The sequence below is a fragment of the Sorex araneus genome, chromosome 5, assembly GCF_027595985.1.
Source record: "Sorex araneus isolate mSorAra2 chromosome 5, mSorAra2.pri, whole genome shotgun sequence".
NCBI lineage: Eukaryota > Metazoa > Chordata > Mammalia > Eulipotyphla > Soricidae > Sorex > Sorex araneus.
The window spans coordinates 100,852,863-100,873,005 of NC_073306.1; the positions used below are offsets into that span (position 1 = coordinate 100,852,863).

General features: G+C 37.8%; 1 protein-coding gene across 18 annotated transcripts in view; it reads right to left on the reverse strand.

Annotated features, from left to right (window-relative positions):
* ANK3 (ankyrin 3) overlaps positions 1 to 20,143 on the reverse strand; it is a 511,843-nt gene that overhangs the window by 62,359 nt on the left and 429,341 nt on the right. For 11 of the 18 annotated variants that reach the window (XM_055137437.1, XM_055137439.1, XM_055137442.1 and 8 more), the window contains 3 exons: positions 15,318 to 15,542; positions 14,698 to 14,796; positions 12,467 to 12,621 (listed from right to left, as the gene is read on the reverse strand). In XM_055137437.1, coding sequence (XP_054993412.1) covers positions 12,467 to 12,621; positions 14,698 to 14,796; positions 15,318 to 15,542 — 479 coding nt within the window. The remainder of the gene's footprint in view (positions 1 to 12,466; positions 12,622 to 14,697; positions 14,797 to 15,317; positions 15,543 to 20,143) is intronic. The other 7 variants (XM_055137445.1, XM_055137444.1, XM_004616523.2 and 4 more) reach the window with 1 other exon arrangement.

The window sequence follows — 20,143 nt, forward strand, 5'->3', positions numbered from 1 at the left end:
ACACCTGGCAATGCACAGGGGCCACTCCTGGCTCTGCACTCAGGAATTACCCCTGGCAGTGCTCAGGGGACCATATGGGATGCTGGGAATTGAACCCGGGTTGGCCGCATGCAAGGCAAACGCCCTACCTGCTGTGCTATCTCTCCAGCCCCTTTGTCTGACCATCTTTTTGGCTGAAAAATTATTAATGTAATGTCATCCTACAAATGTATAGTAAAAGTAAAATTTCTTTTTATAAAATGTGAAGTAATAATTTATTTTTTCTTTTTGAGTCATCACACCTGAAAATGGTCAGGGGTTACTCCTGGTTCTGCACTCAGGAATTACTCCTAGTGGTACTTGGGGGATGATGGGAATCAAACCCGGGTCAACTGCATGCAAGGCAAACTCCTTCCCCACTGTACTATCACTCCAGCCCAAAGTAAGGATTTTCTACCAAATTACTCTACCTTAAGTGTTTGCTATGAAGGCCTTGAACACTGTAGTAGCCAATAAACAAAGAAATCACTTGGGGATTAATGACACTTTTTATAAAAAAAAAAAAACAACACAATGGTATAGTGGTTTTTTTTTTGTATAATTCTTTACATGTGGTAGAGATTGGTGGTTGTCTATTCTTCTAATAGTTTTATTTTTATTAAAATTATACGTGAGAAAGTGGCTCTAGTCTGGCTTCTTTGTAAAACACAGTTAAATCTATTATGTTCATTTGTCTAACTCACATATTGTTTACTTAATAGATTTCAGCCAAACTGAAAAAAAATTCATGATACTATGAGAGCATGTTCGAAAAGTTTTGTTGCCAAAAAACTATTTTAGAAAAATCATATGTCCTGGAAACTAGCAATAAAGTCAGATGATGTATAAATGAACACTACCAATATTCTTTCCTGGACTGAACTTTAAGTGTATGCAGATTTTAAAATCAGCTACTACGCAGGCCACAAAAACAGAAACTAATCCAAAAAAATCTTTGTTTAACTTCCACTTTTACCTACGAAAAAAAGCTCAATAAAATAAACTGCAGTAACTCATTTGTGGAATATAAAGTAACAGAACGGGAGACTAACACCCAGGAATCGTAAAGATAAGCACCTGGATGATTGCTCCATGGCTTGGAAAACGGCCTCACATGCTGGGGGAAAAGACAGTTTAGATAGAGAAGGGACCTCAAGTAAAGGGTGCTTGAAGGGCCCGCATGGGATGGGAGATGCGTTCTGAAAATAGACTATAGACCGAACACAATGACCAATCAATACCTCTGCTGCAAACCATAACATGCAAAATGAAAGAGAGCAAAAAGGGTTTGCCTTGCCACAGAAGGGGGCGGGGTGGGAGGAGATTAGGTGGGCCTGCGGGGAGGCACACTGGGATCATTGGTGGTGGAGAATGGGCACTGGTAGAGAGATGGGTGCTGAGCATTGTATGACAGAAATGTAACCACGAAAGTTTGTAAGTCTGTAACTGCACCTCACGGGGATCCATTAAAGAAAATAAGTAAATAAATAAATAAAATAAATAAACTGCAGTACAAATGTCATACTTGTATCACATGTCAAACCCAGAGTCCCCGACTGCTAGTTCAGCTTATCCCAAACTTGCCCCATCATAAGCCCATTAGAGTTTTGTGTTAAAAGCACAGGAGTGGGGCTGGAGTGATAGGGTACTTGCTTTGCACACAGCCGACCTGGTTCTAAGATTTGCATATGGTTTCCTGAGTACAGAGCCAGGAGTGATTCCTGAGCACTGCTGGGTATGGCCCAGAACCAAAAAGGGGGAAAAAAAACCCAATACGACAGAAAGAGAAAGGAAGGAAGGAAGGAAGGAAGGAAGGAAGGAAGGAAGGAAGGAAGAAAGAAAGAAAGAAAGAAAGAAAGAAAGAAAGAAAGAAAGAAAGAAAGAAAGAAAGAAAGAAAGAAAGAAAAAAGAAAGAAAGAAGAAAACAAAACAAAACCACATATGCCTGGCTTCTCTTATGGAGATTATAACTTGGTAGGCCAGGGATTTTACCTAAAAATATGTTTTACACTCAATTCAAGTGTATTTATGATTTAATATGGACAACAGGCTACAATGGAAAATAAGTCAGGGATGGTTCAATACGAGAAAGAGAATTTGGGGGTGATAATAAATACTGCTTTTAAATCATTGCATTTAAAAAAATGCTAATTCTATAGATACAAAAAGAAGAAAAAATATGTTGTCACAGGGTTTATTTTAGGCTATACGCACAGGACTTCTTGCCTTTCAGGGTGATTTATAATGCCTCAAACCATGAGAGGACCGTGACATCTCAAGCAATCTCTTCATCCAACCCCCTCATCTTTTAGTGAAGTGCGCACGCACACACACGATTAAAGAGAAGAGAGAAAACAGGTAGTTTTGGCCAGGAGAAGGTTAACATTTATTCTTACCGTCTACTACGTGTTGACTTAATTACTATTAGACCCCCAGAGCATTTTGCTAAAGGAGCTGTCTGAAGTTCAGAGAAGTCAAATGACATGCTCATATTGCCTTAGCTGGTCTGTTTCAGACCTGAGATTAGAAGCTAGGTCAAAGAAAGAAGTGTGGGTAAAGGAATGAGGTCACACAGACATGGACTTCAGCCATTTACCTTTCTGTCTTTGCAGACTGCCTGGCACATGGGTGGTGCTTGATAAATGGATGAGTAATGGATAGATTTGCAAATACCCCAGTTCTAAAGGTGATATGACTTCTCACTTAATCTATGAACAGAAAACCCTGATTACAGAGGCACTTTCTGCTGCTTGAGAAATATTCTACAGCTAATGTTCTACCATTTTCTTGCCTCTGTGATTAATGATAAGTTTCTTTAGCAATCTGTAACTCACTTTATTTGTAATAGTGAAGCCCTCGCTATTCATTTGTTGTTGTACAACAAAGTAAAAAGGATCATAAGTCTTCACAATGTTAGGGAGATCATGCTACAATGAGTCATAGGGACTGAAATCATGTTCTCACTAAATAAGTTACTCTTAAAACTTCCAAACAGATAGGATTCTGACTTTCTCTTATATGCACATGATGAAACATCAATTTGCTAAAATTTGCTCAAAATTTCTTTCCTACGTCAAATTTGTTTTGTTGAGACTACTTGTGACGTGGTAAGGTTTGAGTATGAATTGTCTATAGAAATTTACCTCAAGGTTTTTCAACTTCTAGAGCTTAATTTCTGGTCAGGCAAGTGACTAATCTCCTGTAACAATGGAGAATTTCAGACAGGATCTTAGAATTCAAAAAGACAAGCATGGTAATATGAATCTGGGGGTGGTGGGGGATTGGACACATGTGCCCTAGCTTCAAATACTGTTCTCCAACCATCACATGTTTTTCATTTATTTATTTATTTTTTTTACTTTTTGGGTCACACCCGGCGATGCACAGGGGTTACTCCTGGCTCATTCACTCACGAATTACTCCTGGCGGTGCTCAGGGGACCATATGGGATGCTGGGAATCAAACCCGGGTCGGCTGCGTGCAAGGCAAACGCCCTACCCGCTGTGCTATCATTCCAGCCCTTGAATTGCTAACATCTTAATATCAATTTTTTTAACCAAGTTTTCTCAGTCACTGAAAGTTAAATCTATCAACTGGGGAGAAATGGAGAACATTTGGTTGTCTTTAAGAGATGGACCTCAGAAAGCTGCTTTCTCTCCTGGGTATGGATAGATGAACATTGAGGAAGTGGATTACTAATCCATTCAGAGTAGGCACATTCCTACTCTGACAAACTAAGATCTGACAAGCTAAGATAGATGAGGTGTTGTAATGACAGCCCTATGCCCAGAGCACTGCACAGTATGTCTGCAAACTTGGTGCTGGAGCGACACTACAGCAGGTAGGGTGCTTGCCTTGCACATGGGTAACCTGGATTTGATCCCCGGCAAACGATAAGGTCTCTTAAACCTGAGCCCTGCTGGGTGTGGCCAAAAAACAAAACAAGAGGAAAAAAAGAACATCTACAAACTTATCTCCCTGGCCCATGTTTGTTTCTAAAAGATGTACTTTCGAATCTACCTGTGTAAATGAATCGGCATTCTTTTCAGATATTAGCCCCATTACATTACTTGCCCCATTACTTTCTTCAAAACTTTATTTAAACTAGTGCTACTAATTACCTACCAGCAACCCCCCCAATATGTTCTACTTTCAAAGTCCAGTAGTACACATAGCGTCTTAAAGTGAAGCGCCATCAACCAAAGCCGCAGATTTGCAGCCCATACCGAAATGCACTGAACCCCAAGGGGCCTGGACTGTCGGGGGCTTTTCACATCACTGTTAATAAAGGCCTCTGCCCAGTTGCTCAGAGCCACTTCAACTCAGAGTCAATGGCCTAAGAGGCCCACCCACTCTTCCTAGCTTTTGTGGCACGGTGTCTGATGCCATTAACTTGACTCACTAATGGTTCACAAAGACATGCAATTGCAGGTACATCCATCCATACACTACGTAGAAGTTGATATCATGAATGCCTGTTTCTATCCCATCTTCATGTGAGTATTACCTAATTAAGAGGGAGTGGGGGACTGTTCTGATATTGTCCTTCCCTTCTGCCAAGTGTGCTGTGGCAATTGTCAACTGGTTATACTGACAGGTTAAAAAAATTTTTTTTTTGAATTTTTGGGTCACACCTGGCAACGCTCAGGGTTTACTCCTGGCTCTGCACTCAGGAACTACTGGTGGTGCACAGGTTGACCATATGGGTTCCAGGAATTGAACCTGGGTCAGTCACGTGCAAGGCAAATGCCCTACCCACTGTAATATCACCATGACTTCTATATTGACAGTTTTATGGCAGCATATAGGTAGTCAAGGTCTAAATCATTTCTGGTATGCCCACTTTTTGGAGGGAGGGCGGGGGAGCATACTCAGAAGGAATTACTCCGGCTATGCATTCAGGAATCACTCCTGTTGGGCTCGGGATACTATATGGAGTTCTGGGCGTCCAAATCAGGTTGGCTACGAGCTGTACTACCTCTGGCTTGCTTTTTTTTTTTCTTCCTGTGCTCCTACCACAGATGATTTGGTTAAGTTCAACTTTTCATTTTTTCCTTCAGAATTTTCTAAAATTATTACTAGAGTTATCCAGCAGAGGGTGCTGTGTGCAACATAAAACTACACATTTCACTTAAAGCTCACAGTACAATCTAATTGGACAATCTAAGATTACTAGTTGTTTCGTGGTTGATTAATCAGAAATAAGTAGGCTCAGTCAAAATGAATCAAACATGATTTTTAATGGAGAAATATGTTCTTAAATATTGTTGCTATTGTTAATAAATAAATTGTGCAGGAATGGAGCAATAGCACAGCAGGTAGGGAGTTTGCCTTGCACGTGGCAGACCCGGGTTCAATTCCCAGCATCCCGTAGTGTCCTATGAGCACCACCAGGAGTGATTCCTGAGTGCAAAGGCAGGAGTAACCCCTGAGCATCCCCGGGTGTTACTCAAAAAACAAATAAAAAAAGAAATTATGGGGTTCTCTTGTCTTTCTTTGCTTTGTTTTTTGGTCATATGAGGCATTGGGGTCAAGGATCACTCCTGGTGGTGCTCTGAGGACAATATATGGTGCCAAAGGTCAAATCAAAGTTGGCACACACAGAGCAAGCACTTGACTTCCTGTGTTATCTCTCTGGCCCTGGAGTTCTGGTGTTTTTATTTTTTGAATGTAACAGTTTAAGAATCTTCCTCTACTGCTTCAATTTACAATAGTAAAATTACTTTGTCTAAAATAAAATATGGAATCTTGCATGAAAATCAAACACTGACAACAAATGAGAATATATTTTCTTGCTATTATCAAATTCCATGGAGAAATTCAGCAGCATTTTGTTCTAATGCATTCTTGTCATTACGAATAGTATAATTCACACTTCATAGCATTTTCATTATCACTAAGGAACAATGGTATTGATTCCAAAACCTAACAGACCTGTAAAACACAGACTACAAGCTGCCCAGAGCAGCAATGTTCAGATGAAATATACCTGGCCTGGGTGTTATATTAAGGATTCCTATTTTGGGCCACACTAGCTCAGTCTATAGAATATATGATCATTTCAAACATGTAACTGAGATAATGACATTTCTTGAGATCTGTTTTTCAGGATGTGTAATTAATCTCTTTATATCCAGTGCATTTTTTTTTTATGTACAACACACCTCAACTCATATCAGTCTCATTTTGAGTATTCTGTGGCCATTTTCACCTGGTGGAAACTATTAAACTAGAGTATTTCTCAGGCTCTTCAATTTGTAGGTAAATCTCCCAGGTCAAGCATTACCACACACTACAAAACAACACTGAGGGTATGACTTTGAGGGCAAAATTTTAAACAAGTTTAACTGAATCTTGTGACTTTAATTTTCCCTCCCTTCTGGGGCGATACAAGTAAGTCCTTCCTGCTCATGACTTACTCTTGGCTCTGTGCTCAAGGATCACTCATGGTAAGACTCAGGAGACTATATGTGGTTCTAGGTATCTAACCCGGGTTGGCTGCACACGCAAATCAAGTGTACTACCTACTGTACTATTGCTCCAACCCATGCATAAGCTTAGTTTTAAAGAGGATGATATGTAAGAGGAAGAGAATGTTTTCTGTTTTGCAGTATCTGTCTCTACTTAGAAAACATGGACAGAGAAGTTCTAAATCAAGAACTATTGCAATCAAGAGCTATCACTAGTAGCTCCACAGAAAGATTCACAATCTGCCCAACCATCATCTGGCCTGTGTCCTTCCAGTCTCCTCAGTAGCCTTTCACTAACACACCAGATTCATTAGTGTAACTACCAATGCTTTTGTTCCTAGCTTGCAAGGGACAGAAATAACTCCTATTTCCACCTTCTTTTGAAACTACATTTCCCTTACCCCCTAATACACACTGGCTCTTTTTGAGGCACCTAAAACTGAGAGCACACCTTGATTAGCAATGAAAACCTTAAGTCGTTGCTGCCATTTACATGACCTTTCTGGTCAGTGCAAAAAGAACTTTTATAGGCAACTTTCATTTGAGAACATTCTAAGACAAAGGAGTCTTTTAAAAACTAAACTATGAGCTGGAAGCCCAAAGTTTGAACATGTAGATCTGTTGACTCTTTTGACTGCCTGGAAGTATGCTGGTGTCTGGGTCAGATGACCAAGACATCATAAATCCTGATCTGATCTTCCCTAGCCCTGGTGATATCTTTGTATGACTTGGAAAGGGCGCTGTCTTGCAGGTAGACATGGCCCTGCCAGTAGATGGCTTGGCCACTGGTTCTGAGCAAACCAGGAAAGAGTGTCTTTGCAAGCTTGGTGTGTGGAAGCTGCAAGATTTTCTGCCCCCAATGGCTCTTCAGTACAAAGGCAGGAAGGAGTCTTGGCAGCCAAGATGAGGTACCAGACCTTGTGCTCACAACTTTCCAAAGCTCATCTGTTTGCCATTAACTTCCTCTGAGGTATCCTCCTTTACAGAAATTGAGTGTTCAGTTGGGACCACACAGCTCGAAAAGTAGTGGAGCCAGGATGGAGAGTCTGGCCTTCGTGACATCCACATATGCGCCAAACCACGACACTAGGAAAATCCTCCTCCTCCTCCTCGCACCTGTCTTTGCCTGGGGTTACTCTAACCAGTAACATTTGATTCTGCAAATATGAAGGTCTTTCAAGTTTTGAAAGATTATAGAACCATAATCTAATCTTTCTCGTTTTGTGGCTCATTATGTTCAGAAGATGTGATGCTGGGAATCAAACCCAGGCCCCCGCACGTAAAGCATGTACTCCGGTCTTCTGCGTTATCTCCCAAGCTTACAGTTGTGCTATTTAGTAAAAATGAGAAATCAAAATATTGGGTAAGGTAGTTTTTCGATATTTGGGTTTGAAGATTTTCAGTGAGGAGGGGACTCATAGGGGCTGGCTGTGACAGTTACAAAATAGATCATATAACTCTTTTATGAAGAGGGTTATTAAAAGGGAAGCATTTAGAATGAGAAGCATTTTCAAAGGACTTTTGCCAAGGATGATGTAGCTTAACTGTTATGAACTAGGGAAAGAGAAGGAAGACAGCGGGAAATGGAGAATATAACGTGAGATCCCCTACACCGTGCTGACGAACCTTTCCCCACAAGAGCTTTGTCAAGTTGAACCTTTGGAAGAAAATGAAAGATGGGACTTTATTAAAGATAAATTTTCATTTTGACCCTTTCGGGAGAAAGATACTCCAAGGTGAATGAGAGCTAACAGAAGAATGGCAGTAAGCTCGGTATGGGCTTACTGACTGTCCCATAAAATGGATGTAGTGGTTGTTTCATAATTTTTTTTTTTTTAGTAATCAAAAAAAAAAGTCACTATGTCTCCTTATTTAAGCAAGAATGGCTTTTGGTGTTAGATTCTTTTCCTGACACTATTTATATTTCGTTTTGATTACTTAAAATGGAATAAAAAAATGTATCTGATCTTTAAAATATCTATTATAGAAAGGCTACTTTCCAGGCTAACACAAAGACTATAAAACTGGTTTATATTATTGTTTCTTGAAAATATCTGAAATCTGCATATGGAGATTCAGGGCATCCTTTAATAAAACATATGACTTAGTTCATATTTAAAAATTTGTTTACTAAAGACGCAATGAAGATATGTCAGCATAGTATCATGGAAATATATCCAAAGTAAATCTAAAATTAAAAAAAAAACACACACTGCTCATCTGACAGGGCAGGCTAATAACATTGACTTGAAAATAAAGATAATATTTAAAAAATATTCAGTGTTCTTGTTAAAATTGCAGTCTAATAAGATACTCACTGGCCAATCACGTGGCAATTTTGAATTAATCACAATCAAACAAAATTTAAAATCACCTTCCTGTGTTGCACAAATTACATTTCAATTGTTCATGATTCACATGACCAGTGATTACTATTAGATAGCTTGGCTAGAGACTGTTTCTGTCATGGCGAAACATTCAGCTGCGTGGACACTTTCTTAGAATATTCCATACTCTTCCCAGATTACTGTTATTTTCTCAAGGATTTTTTTTTTAATTGAATCACTGTGAGATAGAGCATTGCAAAGCTGTTCATGATTGGGTTTTACTCATACAATGTTTCTACACCCACCCCTCCACCAGTGTAATTTCCCAGCACCAATGTGCCCAGTTTCTCTCCCACCCACCCCCAAATCTTCACCACCCCAGTGTGCATCTATGGCAGGCATCTCTCTCTTGCTCACTCTCTCTCTCTCTCACTCTCTCTCGCTCTCTCACTTTCTCTCTCGTTCTATCTCTCATTCTCTCTCACTCACTCTCTCTTGCGTGCTCTCTCTCTCTCACTCTATGCTGGAAGGTTATCATATATATCTTTTTCCTACTTTCAACACTCAGTTCTTGTCCAAGAGTGACCATTTCCAACTATTGTTGTTCTACTGGACCCCTCTATCTTAACTATCCTTGTGGTAATTTACAACCTTTGACCAATCCTCCTGGCCCCTGTTTTCCTTGGCCTTGAAAATAGTCTCATACTATTTTTTTTGTATATCCCACAAATGAATGCAGTCATTCTGTATCTGTCCCTCTCCTTCTGACTCATTTCACTCAGCGCAATACTCTCCATGTTCATCCATTTATAGGCAAATTTCATGACTTCTCAGGGATTATCTTAAATAAATGTTCTTCTTTACTTTTTTTCTTCTGGTGATTACCATTAATGAAGTTTAGAGGCAAAGGAGAGAAACTAATGAAACCTTTCTTCCAGGTGGCTAATATTATACTGAAGTTCTTCCTTCTATCCCCTTACCAGGAATGGGTGAGTGCCCGTATCAGCTGTGTGCCTAATATTGGTGAGTCCATGATGATTAGACATGAATGCTGATGAAAGGAGCTGAGAGTATCAAAGTAGTATGCATTTAAAGAAACAATCTTTGTGTAGCAGAAACTGCATTTAAAAACTTCACTAAGTCTATATTTGGCATGTTAGATTGATAGTTAAAAATATGTTTATAATTTTATTTAAAAAATCCTCAGTGGAAATTTTTTCCTCTTATTCTCTATTTTTATACCAAATCACCTCTGTCCTTTCATTATTTTTACATATATTAATTTCATTTACTTAATTTGGATTAATTTCTTAATATTTTTTGTGTGCTTTCTTACAAACTTCCTTATAGGAGAATGACTATATTTCATGCTTTAAAATAAGTTTGTGTAATAAAAAACAGAAATGCTAGTTACTATTGGATTTCCTATTCATCAGAAATCATGGGCATTTGTAGATGGTATGTAATATCTGTATATGTCTAAACATTTAATGTGTACTTAAGAAATATGCAATATACTGAAGATATTCTGAGTTTTATAAATATTAAGATTTGCAGGGATTTTCCTCTTTAGATTTATTTTCTTTTCCACAGGACACATTTCTAATATAAGTGGGATTTACAGCTGAACAATTTTTAAAGGCCCAGAGTACCAATTTCAACTCCAGGGCTGCTTGTTTAGTAGGATATCCTAACTTGTCAATTGCCTTCTCTGAATCTAAACCATCTGATTTAAAAGTGGGATTTATTTATTTATTTATCTATCTATCTATTTATTTATTTATTTATGCTTTTTGGGTCACACCCAGCAATGTACTGGGGTTACTCCTGGCTCATGCACTCAGGAATTACTTGGAGGACCATATGGGATGCTGGGAATTGAACTCGGTTCAGCCGCGTGCAAGGTGAACGCCCTGCCCAGTGTGCTATCCCTCCAGCCCCTAAAAGTGGGACTTAAACCACCTTGTATTGCAGTACTTTATCTAACTTTTAAGTTGATAAAGTCATTTAGCAGAGTATCTGTGAATATGATACACTCAGCAATCATAATCATATAGTTCTCCCTTAAGTTTGCCATAAAGGCATCTTTAAATTAGTTGCAATTAGGGGGCTGGAGCAATAGCACAGTGGGTAGAGCATTTGCCTTGCACGAGGCTGACCTGGGTTTGATTCCCAGCATCCCCTGCATCCCATATGGTCCCCTGAGTGCCGCTAGGGGTAATTCCTGAGTGCAGAGCCAGGAGTGACCCCTGTACATCACCAGGTGTGACCCAAAAAGAAAAACAAGAAAAAAAATTAGTTGCAATTAACTGTGTCTTATACAAAACATTTGGTATGATAATTTTTTCCCCTAGACTGACTATAATAGTGACATAAACTGATATTTTCCATGGTTTTACTATGTGGCAAAGGCTACAAAAGTATCCACCTGCACAACTATTTCTCAACAAAACCCTAAAAAGGAAGGTAGTCTACATTTTATAGAAATAATAATGGCTCACAGGGATCAAAGACTTGCTGTTTCATCTCCCAACACCCCTGTGTCTCCTCAGATCTTCTGTCCACAGTGTGAGAAACTGTTAGATGTATTCCAAAACCCAGTGACTCAAATGCCAAGAGTGGATTCTACACTATGTGAATTATACCTCAAATAAAAATGCTATTTAGAACAGGTACTAAGGATATCAGCATTAAGATGATTTGTATTTTATGACAATCCTCATCTCCAATTTATATATTTTCAAAGGAAAACTCTTTATCACATCCCTACTCTTAAATCTATTCCCAGTGTCTACTAAGAAAAAAATTCTAGGGGCCAGTGACAGTATAGCAGGGAGGGCATTTGCCTTGCATGAGGCTGACATGAGTTCGATCTCTGGCATCCCATATGGTCCACCAAGCACCACCAGGAGTAATTTCTGAGTACAAAGCCAAGAGTAACCCCTGAGCATTGCTGGATGTGATCCAAGAACCAAAAAAAAGGTAAAAGAAAAAGATAAAAAGAATTCTATGATTCTAAGGATTATATAACCTGAAGCTGGTGTATGAAAAAGTGAACATGTTCATCTATGTGTCAGCCTTACCAAGTCAAAGTAACATAATGAAGCACAACAGATTGCAATGATTGAACTAAATCTTATTTTTAAAAGCTAATCATAAGTCCAAAAGAAATTAAGTACTAATGAAGACTACTGAAATAATCTGGGAGAAAACTAACTGAAAGAAAAGGTCTGGAAATAGTAATTCCAGAAGGAAAATGTGAACATATTTTTTAAAAAATGCTCTGCATTCTTTGCATACTTTCCATTATTATTTCACCCCCTCCTTACACATTTTTTTCTTTAGAACACTTTCCTGGATATTGGAAAGAATGATATATTTGATCAAAGATTCAAAAAAGAATCATTAAACTATTATACACTGGTAATATGCGTGGGAGCAAAGAGGAGTTAGCTTAAATGCAACTTAATTTTGAATGCAGAAAACAGCAATAAATAATCGAGTATTTATTGAATGAAATGAAATAAGAATAGAAACTGGAGTCTCAAGTCACAACTTAAATTTCACGTGTGAAACTCAAACACTGTTTCTTAAGGTCATTCCTTTGAGTTCCAAAAGACATATACAGAAGCACAAGGCTGTCAAAATTACCTTCATCCATTCCATTGAGCAATTCAGTTAAATCTTCATTTTTACTGTCAAATTGATGCTCTTTCCATGTTTCACCATTTTCACTTCGGAGAACAATAAGTTCTCTCTCTTTTCCTCTCATGGAACCAAAGTGAGGGATTTCCACTATGACAGGGCTGGAAAAAAAATCCACAATATTTTGGCATCAAGTCAAATATAAAGAGATATCTATATGGCTTATCTATAGTGTCATGCTTTAAGAAAGTTCCAATTATAGTACTCATTTGGAAATCAGAGGTGCCACTAAGGTTGGGAATGATTTCAAAGCTGCATAATCATTTACTATTTGAATTATATATTAAAGCCTGAGAACATGCCATCATTCATTCATTCAAAAACAGTTCTTAAGAACCTACCATATGTTAGGCATTGGGTTTAATAATGGGCAGCGCAGAGAGAAGGGCAGGGATATTTAGCATGTAAACAGGAATTTTGAATTAAAGGGTTGAAAGTTATTAAAAATCGACCATTAAAAAGTTGGTCCATTTTTAAAAGGACACAGTCATTTGTTCTTTTTTTTTTTAAAAAAAAAATAAAGCCTGTAACTCTTCTACTTTGAAATATTACTGATTATTTCCCCTTAGCAAAAAAAAACCCCAAACAATCTATGTAACATCTGCTCTACTAGTTTCCACTACTTTCATGGATCTTTAATTTGTAAAACAGCAGTGGGCAGTTTAATTTCCTAACTCTAGCATAGCCTACATAGAAATATTTAAACTTTCTGAAAAAGCACTTGTTGGTTTGAAATTACTGCATAACAACTTACTAATTTTTGACAGTGTCCTTTTGCAAACGAATGTGAAAGAATGGCTGTAAACTGAATAGGGCGAATCAAGCCACGGAAAAATACTATTAATTTTCAAAATTGAATGCTAAAATGCTAAAAGAGATGAAAGGATGTGAGCAGACCACGATCACACACGGTTTATGTAGTTGGATTGTGCAGCTTTATTTTATTACATTTAGATAGACAGTATCATTATTTTCCTACAGAGGTTGTATGCAATCTTACCTCTTAATTTATGTGTTTATGAGCAGAAAAGGGATAACAGTTGTAATGATCAACAAATAACAAACATGAATATCTGACTTATTACCCAAAGCATTAAGTTAAAAATGGGTTAACAGATATGGTAATCTTATTTTTGGCAAAGTCATTATAATCCTAAACTAACGATTTTTAAAATGTCATAATGTTTTCATTTTTGAAATGAAAACAGATCAAAACGTACCATTTAGAACTTGAACAGTCATTAAGACATTTTTCATAAATTTTAACCACACCTGATAATTCAACATTCTTTTTTAAAAATAATAACTAGATACAATCTTTGCAGGTTAATGTATCAGATACTGTCTGTGTAAACATTTAAGGAATGTAGTTTTGTGTATGACATTCAACAATACTGAAAAAAAGGTATGGCCAAGGTGTCAGAACAAGGTGAAAGCCAAGCATAGTTTTTCATTACAGGTGTCTTCATGCAGACTGCCAAGGGAAATAGAATCCTTAAACAGACAAGCAAACGAACAACAAGTACCAACACATCTCAGCTTCAAAAAAAAAAAAAAAAAAAAAAACAGTTTCATCACTTGAGTAGAATATTCCACCTGCTGCTTAGTAAGTTTTTTCTTCGCATGTCTATATTCCCATAATTTTTCAAAATCAATTTACTCACTGATGAGTTTTCCTTTTCAAAGCCCATGAAGATTATTTAGTACTTGGAATTTTTAATATGTAATTACACACATATAGATACACAGCAGGCATATCTATATGTACATATACACAAACACATATGTGTCATTTATAGCAAATGTGAATTCAAAGACTAGAAGTCGTTACTCTTACACAGGATTAAAATTAGGCTACCAGTTGATCTTAGAAACAATAGTATTCAGTTGAAACGTTTCAAATTAAAGAAAGGTTTACAAGGAGCACAGAGGTATGAAAGCGGAATGCTTGCCATGAATTCCACATGCTTGAAAAGCACAAGAGAGGTCGCGGTGCTACGTCAAGTCACTATGATTTTTTTCCGTTCTTTCAGTGACACACGTCAACTGAAAGCATCAAAAACTGAAAAGGTCAACAGAAAGCTAAGACAAGAATAAAGACCATGGGTGTGACAGAAAAAAATTGAAAATGGCAGAAGAGTTGTAGACATTCTGTATCTTGTCTATAAAGATCCTACCCAATAAATTTTGTTCCTTGAGGCCCAAGCTGCAGGACTCGGCTAACCAAACTCTCACCCTCATTTACAGGGGGAGGATTGGTAGGAAGATGCAGTTTACTGAATAAAATCCATGCAGCAGGAAGAGAAACAAGAAGGGGAAATTGTGAACAAACTGTCCGTCGTGACAGAGCCTGCCTGACTTGTCACCCAAGTGACAGAAAATGAGCTCAACTTGAGGTTTTCCTTCTTACAAACACTAGATGCCTACACATTGCTTCCCTCAAATTATTTTTAAGATGATGTGGACATACAGTGGCCATTTGTTCAGTGTGATGTTATCACCCAGCATCTATCTTTTCCCCTGACAATTGTTGCTCTGGGGCCTGCTAAAGTTCCGTGCACTCACTGAGCAGACAACATGCATGTTGGTTAGTAGAAGCTTTGCCCAGCAAGATGAGTTAAAGGCCTGTAGCTTACGAGGAAGTGACACAGCCTTATGACTTCTTATATGCCACCAAAGGGGTATTCAAAGTGGTCCAACAAGGTTGTTTAGACAGTTAACTTCTGGAGTTAACCACGGTAAAGAAAATCAAAGATGTGCTATGAGGGCCAAGATAAAAACTGATAAAGGAACTTACCCTAAAAATTGGGCCCCTGCAGGACCCATTTCTACCAGCCTACTGGCTAATCCCTCTCCTTCCACCATTGGGGGTGGGTTGGCCAGTTTATGTCTCTTTACCAAACGGCAGGTAATGCGGGTGGGGGCCGTACACTTGCGTGGAGGAATGATGATTCTCATCCCGTGGTGGCGGCTTCCTCTCATTGAGCCCCCTCTGGCGTCCACCATAAAGCTAACCAGAAACCTGAAAGAGAAAAACAGAGGCCAAATCAAGGACGGAAACAAACCAGCTCTGTTCACGATGGTTTTGAAATGAAAACAGTTGAAAGTCTAAAATGACAATGGAGCTACTATTCCTCGCTCTAAAAATAAATTGGAAGGAAATACAAGAAGAGTCACATTGTGCATGCATTTCACTTGTGCGCTGGTGAAAACTTAACAGGGCAAGTTATCCACGGTGGAACGTGGCCTCCAAACAGAAGTTGGCCATCTCTTAGATACTCAATGGAGGGAACCATGATGGTCTCAAAGTTGGAATAAAAAAGAGCTATTAGGGGGCTGGAGCAATAGCATAGCGGGTAGAGAGTTTGCCTTGCATGTGGCCGAACCAGGCTCGATTCCCAGCATCCCATATGGTCCCCTGAGCACCGCCAGGGGTGATTCCTGAGTGCAGAGCCAGGAGTGACCCCTGTGCATCACCGGGTGTGACCAAAAAAGCAAAAAAAAAAAAAAAAAAAGTGCTACTAAAGAACTTTGACATATTTGAAAACTAAAATTGTTTAGAAATTTTAAAATTTAAAACTAAAAGTTTTTAGTGTTAAAATAAAATAAAAACAATAGTTTCTATGTGCACTTTGTAGGTGATTAGTGTTATATCTGGGACCCTTTTAACTATAAATGGTTTTAGCCAGGTGCTGACTACAGAATCTCTTCCCTTTATAAATATGATAAAACTTAAAAAGTACATCAGAACATGTACTTCCCATCAACTGAATGTATGTATTTTATCATATACTCTGACTTTTACTATTACAAAGCAGAATATAAAAAGCTGAATATTAACAGTTGTATTATGACAATTTTGATGGAAAGAGATTTACTATTTTTAGTATAACTTTGGTTTAAAAATTACTTGAATTGGGCTGGAGAGATGGTACAGTGGGTAGAGCGTTTGCCTTGCACACAAATAACCCAAGTTTAATCCTTGGCACTCCATATGGAACCCTGAGCACCATCAGGAGTGATCCCTAAGCGCAGAACCAGGAGTAATCCCTGAGCACTGCTGAGTGAGGCCTCCCCCCAAACTTAATCTGCACTTTATGTATTTATCAGTCACAAAAAGATTACATATACACATATATGTATACATGTTTTATATATATCTATATGCATGTATATATTTATTTATATCCATGGTGAAATGTGGCTTCCTAAAAAGAAGTCAGCCATTTCTTGGATACTCAAATGGAAGGAACCATGATGGTTTCAAAGTTCGATTATACATATATGCATATGAACACCTACAGTATATATATATGTATATATATATATAATCTTTTGTGACTGATGCATAATCTTATATATACATACATACAAACATATATATATATATATATATATAATTTTTTCTTTTTTTTTCTTGTTAAATGTCTCCAAATTGGGACTGGAGAGATAGCTCAAAGGACCGGAGCACAGGCTTTGCATATGAGTACTCAGGGTTTAATCTGATGCCACATGGTTCCCAGCCCACAGCACTTTCTAAGAAAGGCAATAAACAAGGCAACTTGCATGTAGTGAGGAAAATAATTTACATGTGGATATGAAAGTGACTGTCCTATCTGGTAAGATCATAGTGAAATTCTTGCTTTCTATTATGTGATCATGGTAACAACAACAACAAAAATTCCCCCTCTTGTGAAGCTCCACTCACCCCCACCTACTACCCCCTTGTCACAGTGTTACAAAGGAAGTACTCTGGAGAAGGTAACCAATTAGCCCCATAGAGAAAGCATGCAAATACTGTACACCTATAGTATTTTGGTTGGTGTTACTGTAGAGAAAAGTTATCCATTAAAATCCTCTACTCTTTAAGAGGGGGTAAGGAAAAATAAATTCTCTACTCTTAATTCACCTAAAAGTAGTTCTACCATCCTACAAAGAGATTTTAGGACCTTGCATGAAAGTTCAAGCTAAGGATTTATTAGATCCTTTCCTCTAGACCTAAGAAGTGAAACGTCCCCCACAAAGCAGACTCACCTGCTAGCCCCATTGGGAGAGGCAGTGGGTAAGGGAAGATTTTTCAGTTCACTCAATTTTTAGAATCAACTCTGATCACTAGCACTTTCACACCCTTTTGCTTATTTTAGATTTAGCCATTTGCCTCTGAGTTAAAGTATGTTTTATAACAGTCTACTTTTTAGAAGGCAGTCACTGTAATATTGGAAAAGGACAGATCCCCTCAAAACAGAAAAATTTACTGCTCCCTAGTCAAAGACATACTTAGCTTGTGTAAATTTCTTGAATTGTTTCTAAAACTAGATGATACAAGACTCAACAGAATCAGTAATGGGGAGATGACATTTTCTTAGCTACATGTTCAAACATGATTTTCATTCTGTCACAAACGCAGTATGTAGTTATTGTAAAGAAGTGTAAGACAAACTGGGTATTTCTCAGCATTTCATAGTTAAAATCTTGTAAGCGGAAATACAAGCAGGAGAATAGATTTAAAATGACTGGAGACAAACCCTGGGCTTGAAAAGTCAGTTGTATTAGTACAAATAAACACTGGAATGTTTACACTAAGAGGGCAGTGTTTGCCCTGGCAACAAACCACTAAATCTCAACAATACAGACAGCAGTTCAGAAGAAGTCTGTCTCCACTGCCTGGCTTGCCGAGCTGGACACATTTCCTGCACACAAGTATACAATAAGTATTTGTTGAATAAAACCAGTGAACAAAAGTGTTTGTAAATGTACTTATAAACAGCCTAGATTAGACTTGCTTAATAATAACATGTGTATATATGACATAGATACATGCATATATTTTAAAAACTTGAGCTGTGCAGCCTTGAAAGAGGCTATAAAAATATGCCACCTCCAAAGAATGTCAGGACTTTGCTGATTTTTAGAATTTAAGATGATTTTAATGACAAACTAAAAGAATACATATTTTTGTTCGGCTTTGGGGACACGTGGTAGTGGGGTACTCTTGATCACTCTGCAGTGCTTGGGGGACCTTATGATGCCAACGATTAAACCAGGGTCAGCTACATGCAAACCAAGAACCTTAACCCCTGTACTATATTTCTTGGCCACTGAAAGAATTTTTTTCTTCTGTGTTCTGCTTAGTATTCCGTGCATAATTGGTGCTCATTAATAATCATGTACTACCCCACAGTATTAAAATGTTATAGATCCAAAACACTGTGGAAAGAGAGTTAATGTTAAGCAGGATTCATGCCTTATTATTTAATGGCATTAGAATTACAGAAACTTGTTTTCCAAACCCATTCATTATGCAGTCTATGCAAAATAAAATTTCATGCACTGTAACTTATACAAACAAATTAAAAGATGATGTTTAATTACAGTTGTATATTAAATATATTTCAACTAAACCCAGAATTCTACAAATGATCCTAAAACAAATGAATGTTGCTAGTTTAAGGAAGAGTGGATGACAAATACTGACATACTACAAACATTATATGATTTAACTCTGGAGAAAAGTCACATAAATTAAAAATACAAAAAGGATGGGTCACATAAAGGACACAAATATCACCTTGAATCATACTGTGGGAGTGGAGAAGAATAGCTGCAAAATAATTTAGAAAGCAAATGGAAAAAATTAATGCAAGGTAATTAGAAGCCAGCAACAGAAAATGCCAATGATAAGCAAAGGAAAAATAAAAAATGAAATCAATGCATTTCACATTCGTGGGACAGGCCTGAAAAATATTAGTTTTAAATGATTATGTAAGCTATACCACAAATCTGGCAGTAGGGAAGTATTTCCATGTGAAATCCAAGTCTATATCTTCCTTTTCAAACAATTCCAACTTACCTGTGACTTTTGCTTCCCTGCACCTGTCTCTCTCCAAAAAGTTCAAGAGAAGGAGAGATAATTTACATATTCAAATATTTCATTGTTCTGTCAAGTATGAGACTGTTCACTTGTAATTCTAATATCTAATGCTCCTTCAACTTTTATTTGCTCAATGAAACCCTTCTACTTTTCTTTTCCAGATAGAGCACAAAGTGTTCTAGATGGCTGTAACATGGTGGCAGTTCAGCAGGAATGATTCTAGAACTTTTCACAGCTGGACACTGATTTGCTCATTTGATTTCACATTTTCTTCTCAATGCTGATTTTATCTTATTGCTTTTGTAATCACAGACTCATATGTACCTAATATAAATAGTAGCTTAGTAATTTTATATCTTGTCACTGTCACTGTCATTCTGTTGCTCATCGATTTGCTCGAGTGGGCACCAGTAATGTCTCCACTGTGAGACTTGTTATTGTATTTGGCATATCGAATACGGCACAGGTAGCTTGCCAGGCTCTGCCATGCGGGCGAGATACTCTCGGTAGCTTGCTGGGCTCTCCGAGAGGGGCTGAGGAATCAAACCTGGGTAGGCCGTGTGCAAGGCAAACACCCTACCGCTGTGCTATCGCTCCAGCCCTGATAATGAAATAAGTGAAAATAATGAGTAAAATCTATCTCAAAGGGTTAAGATTCAAATAAGTATTTGAAAAATGCAAATGAAAGATTTAGCATAATGCCAGGTATATGAAAGCACTTGGTAAGTGTAAGCTATCATAATGTATTTTAA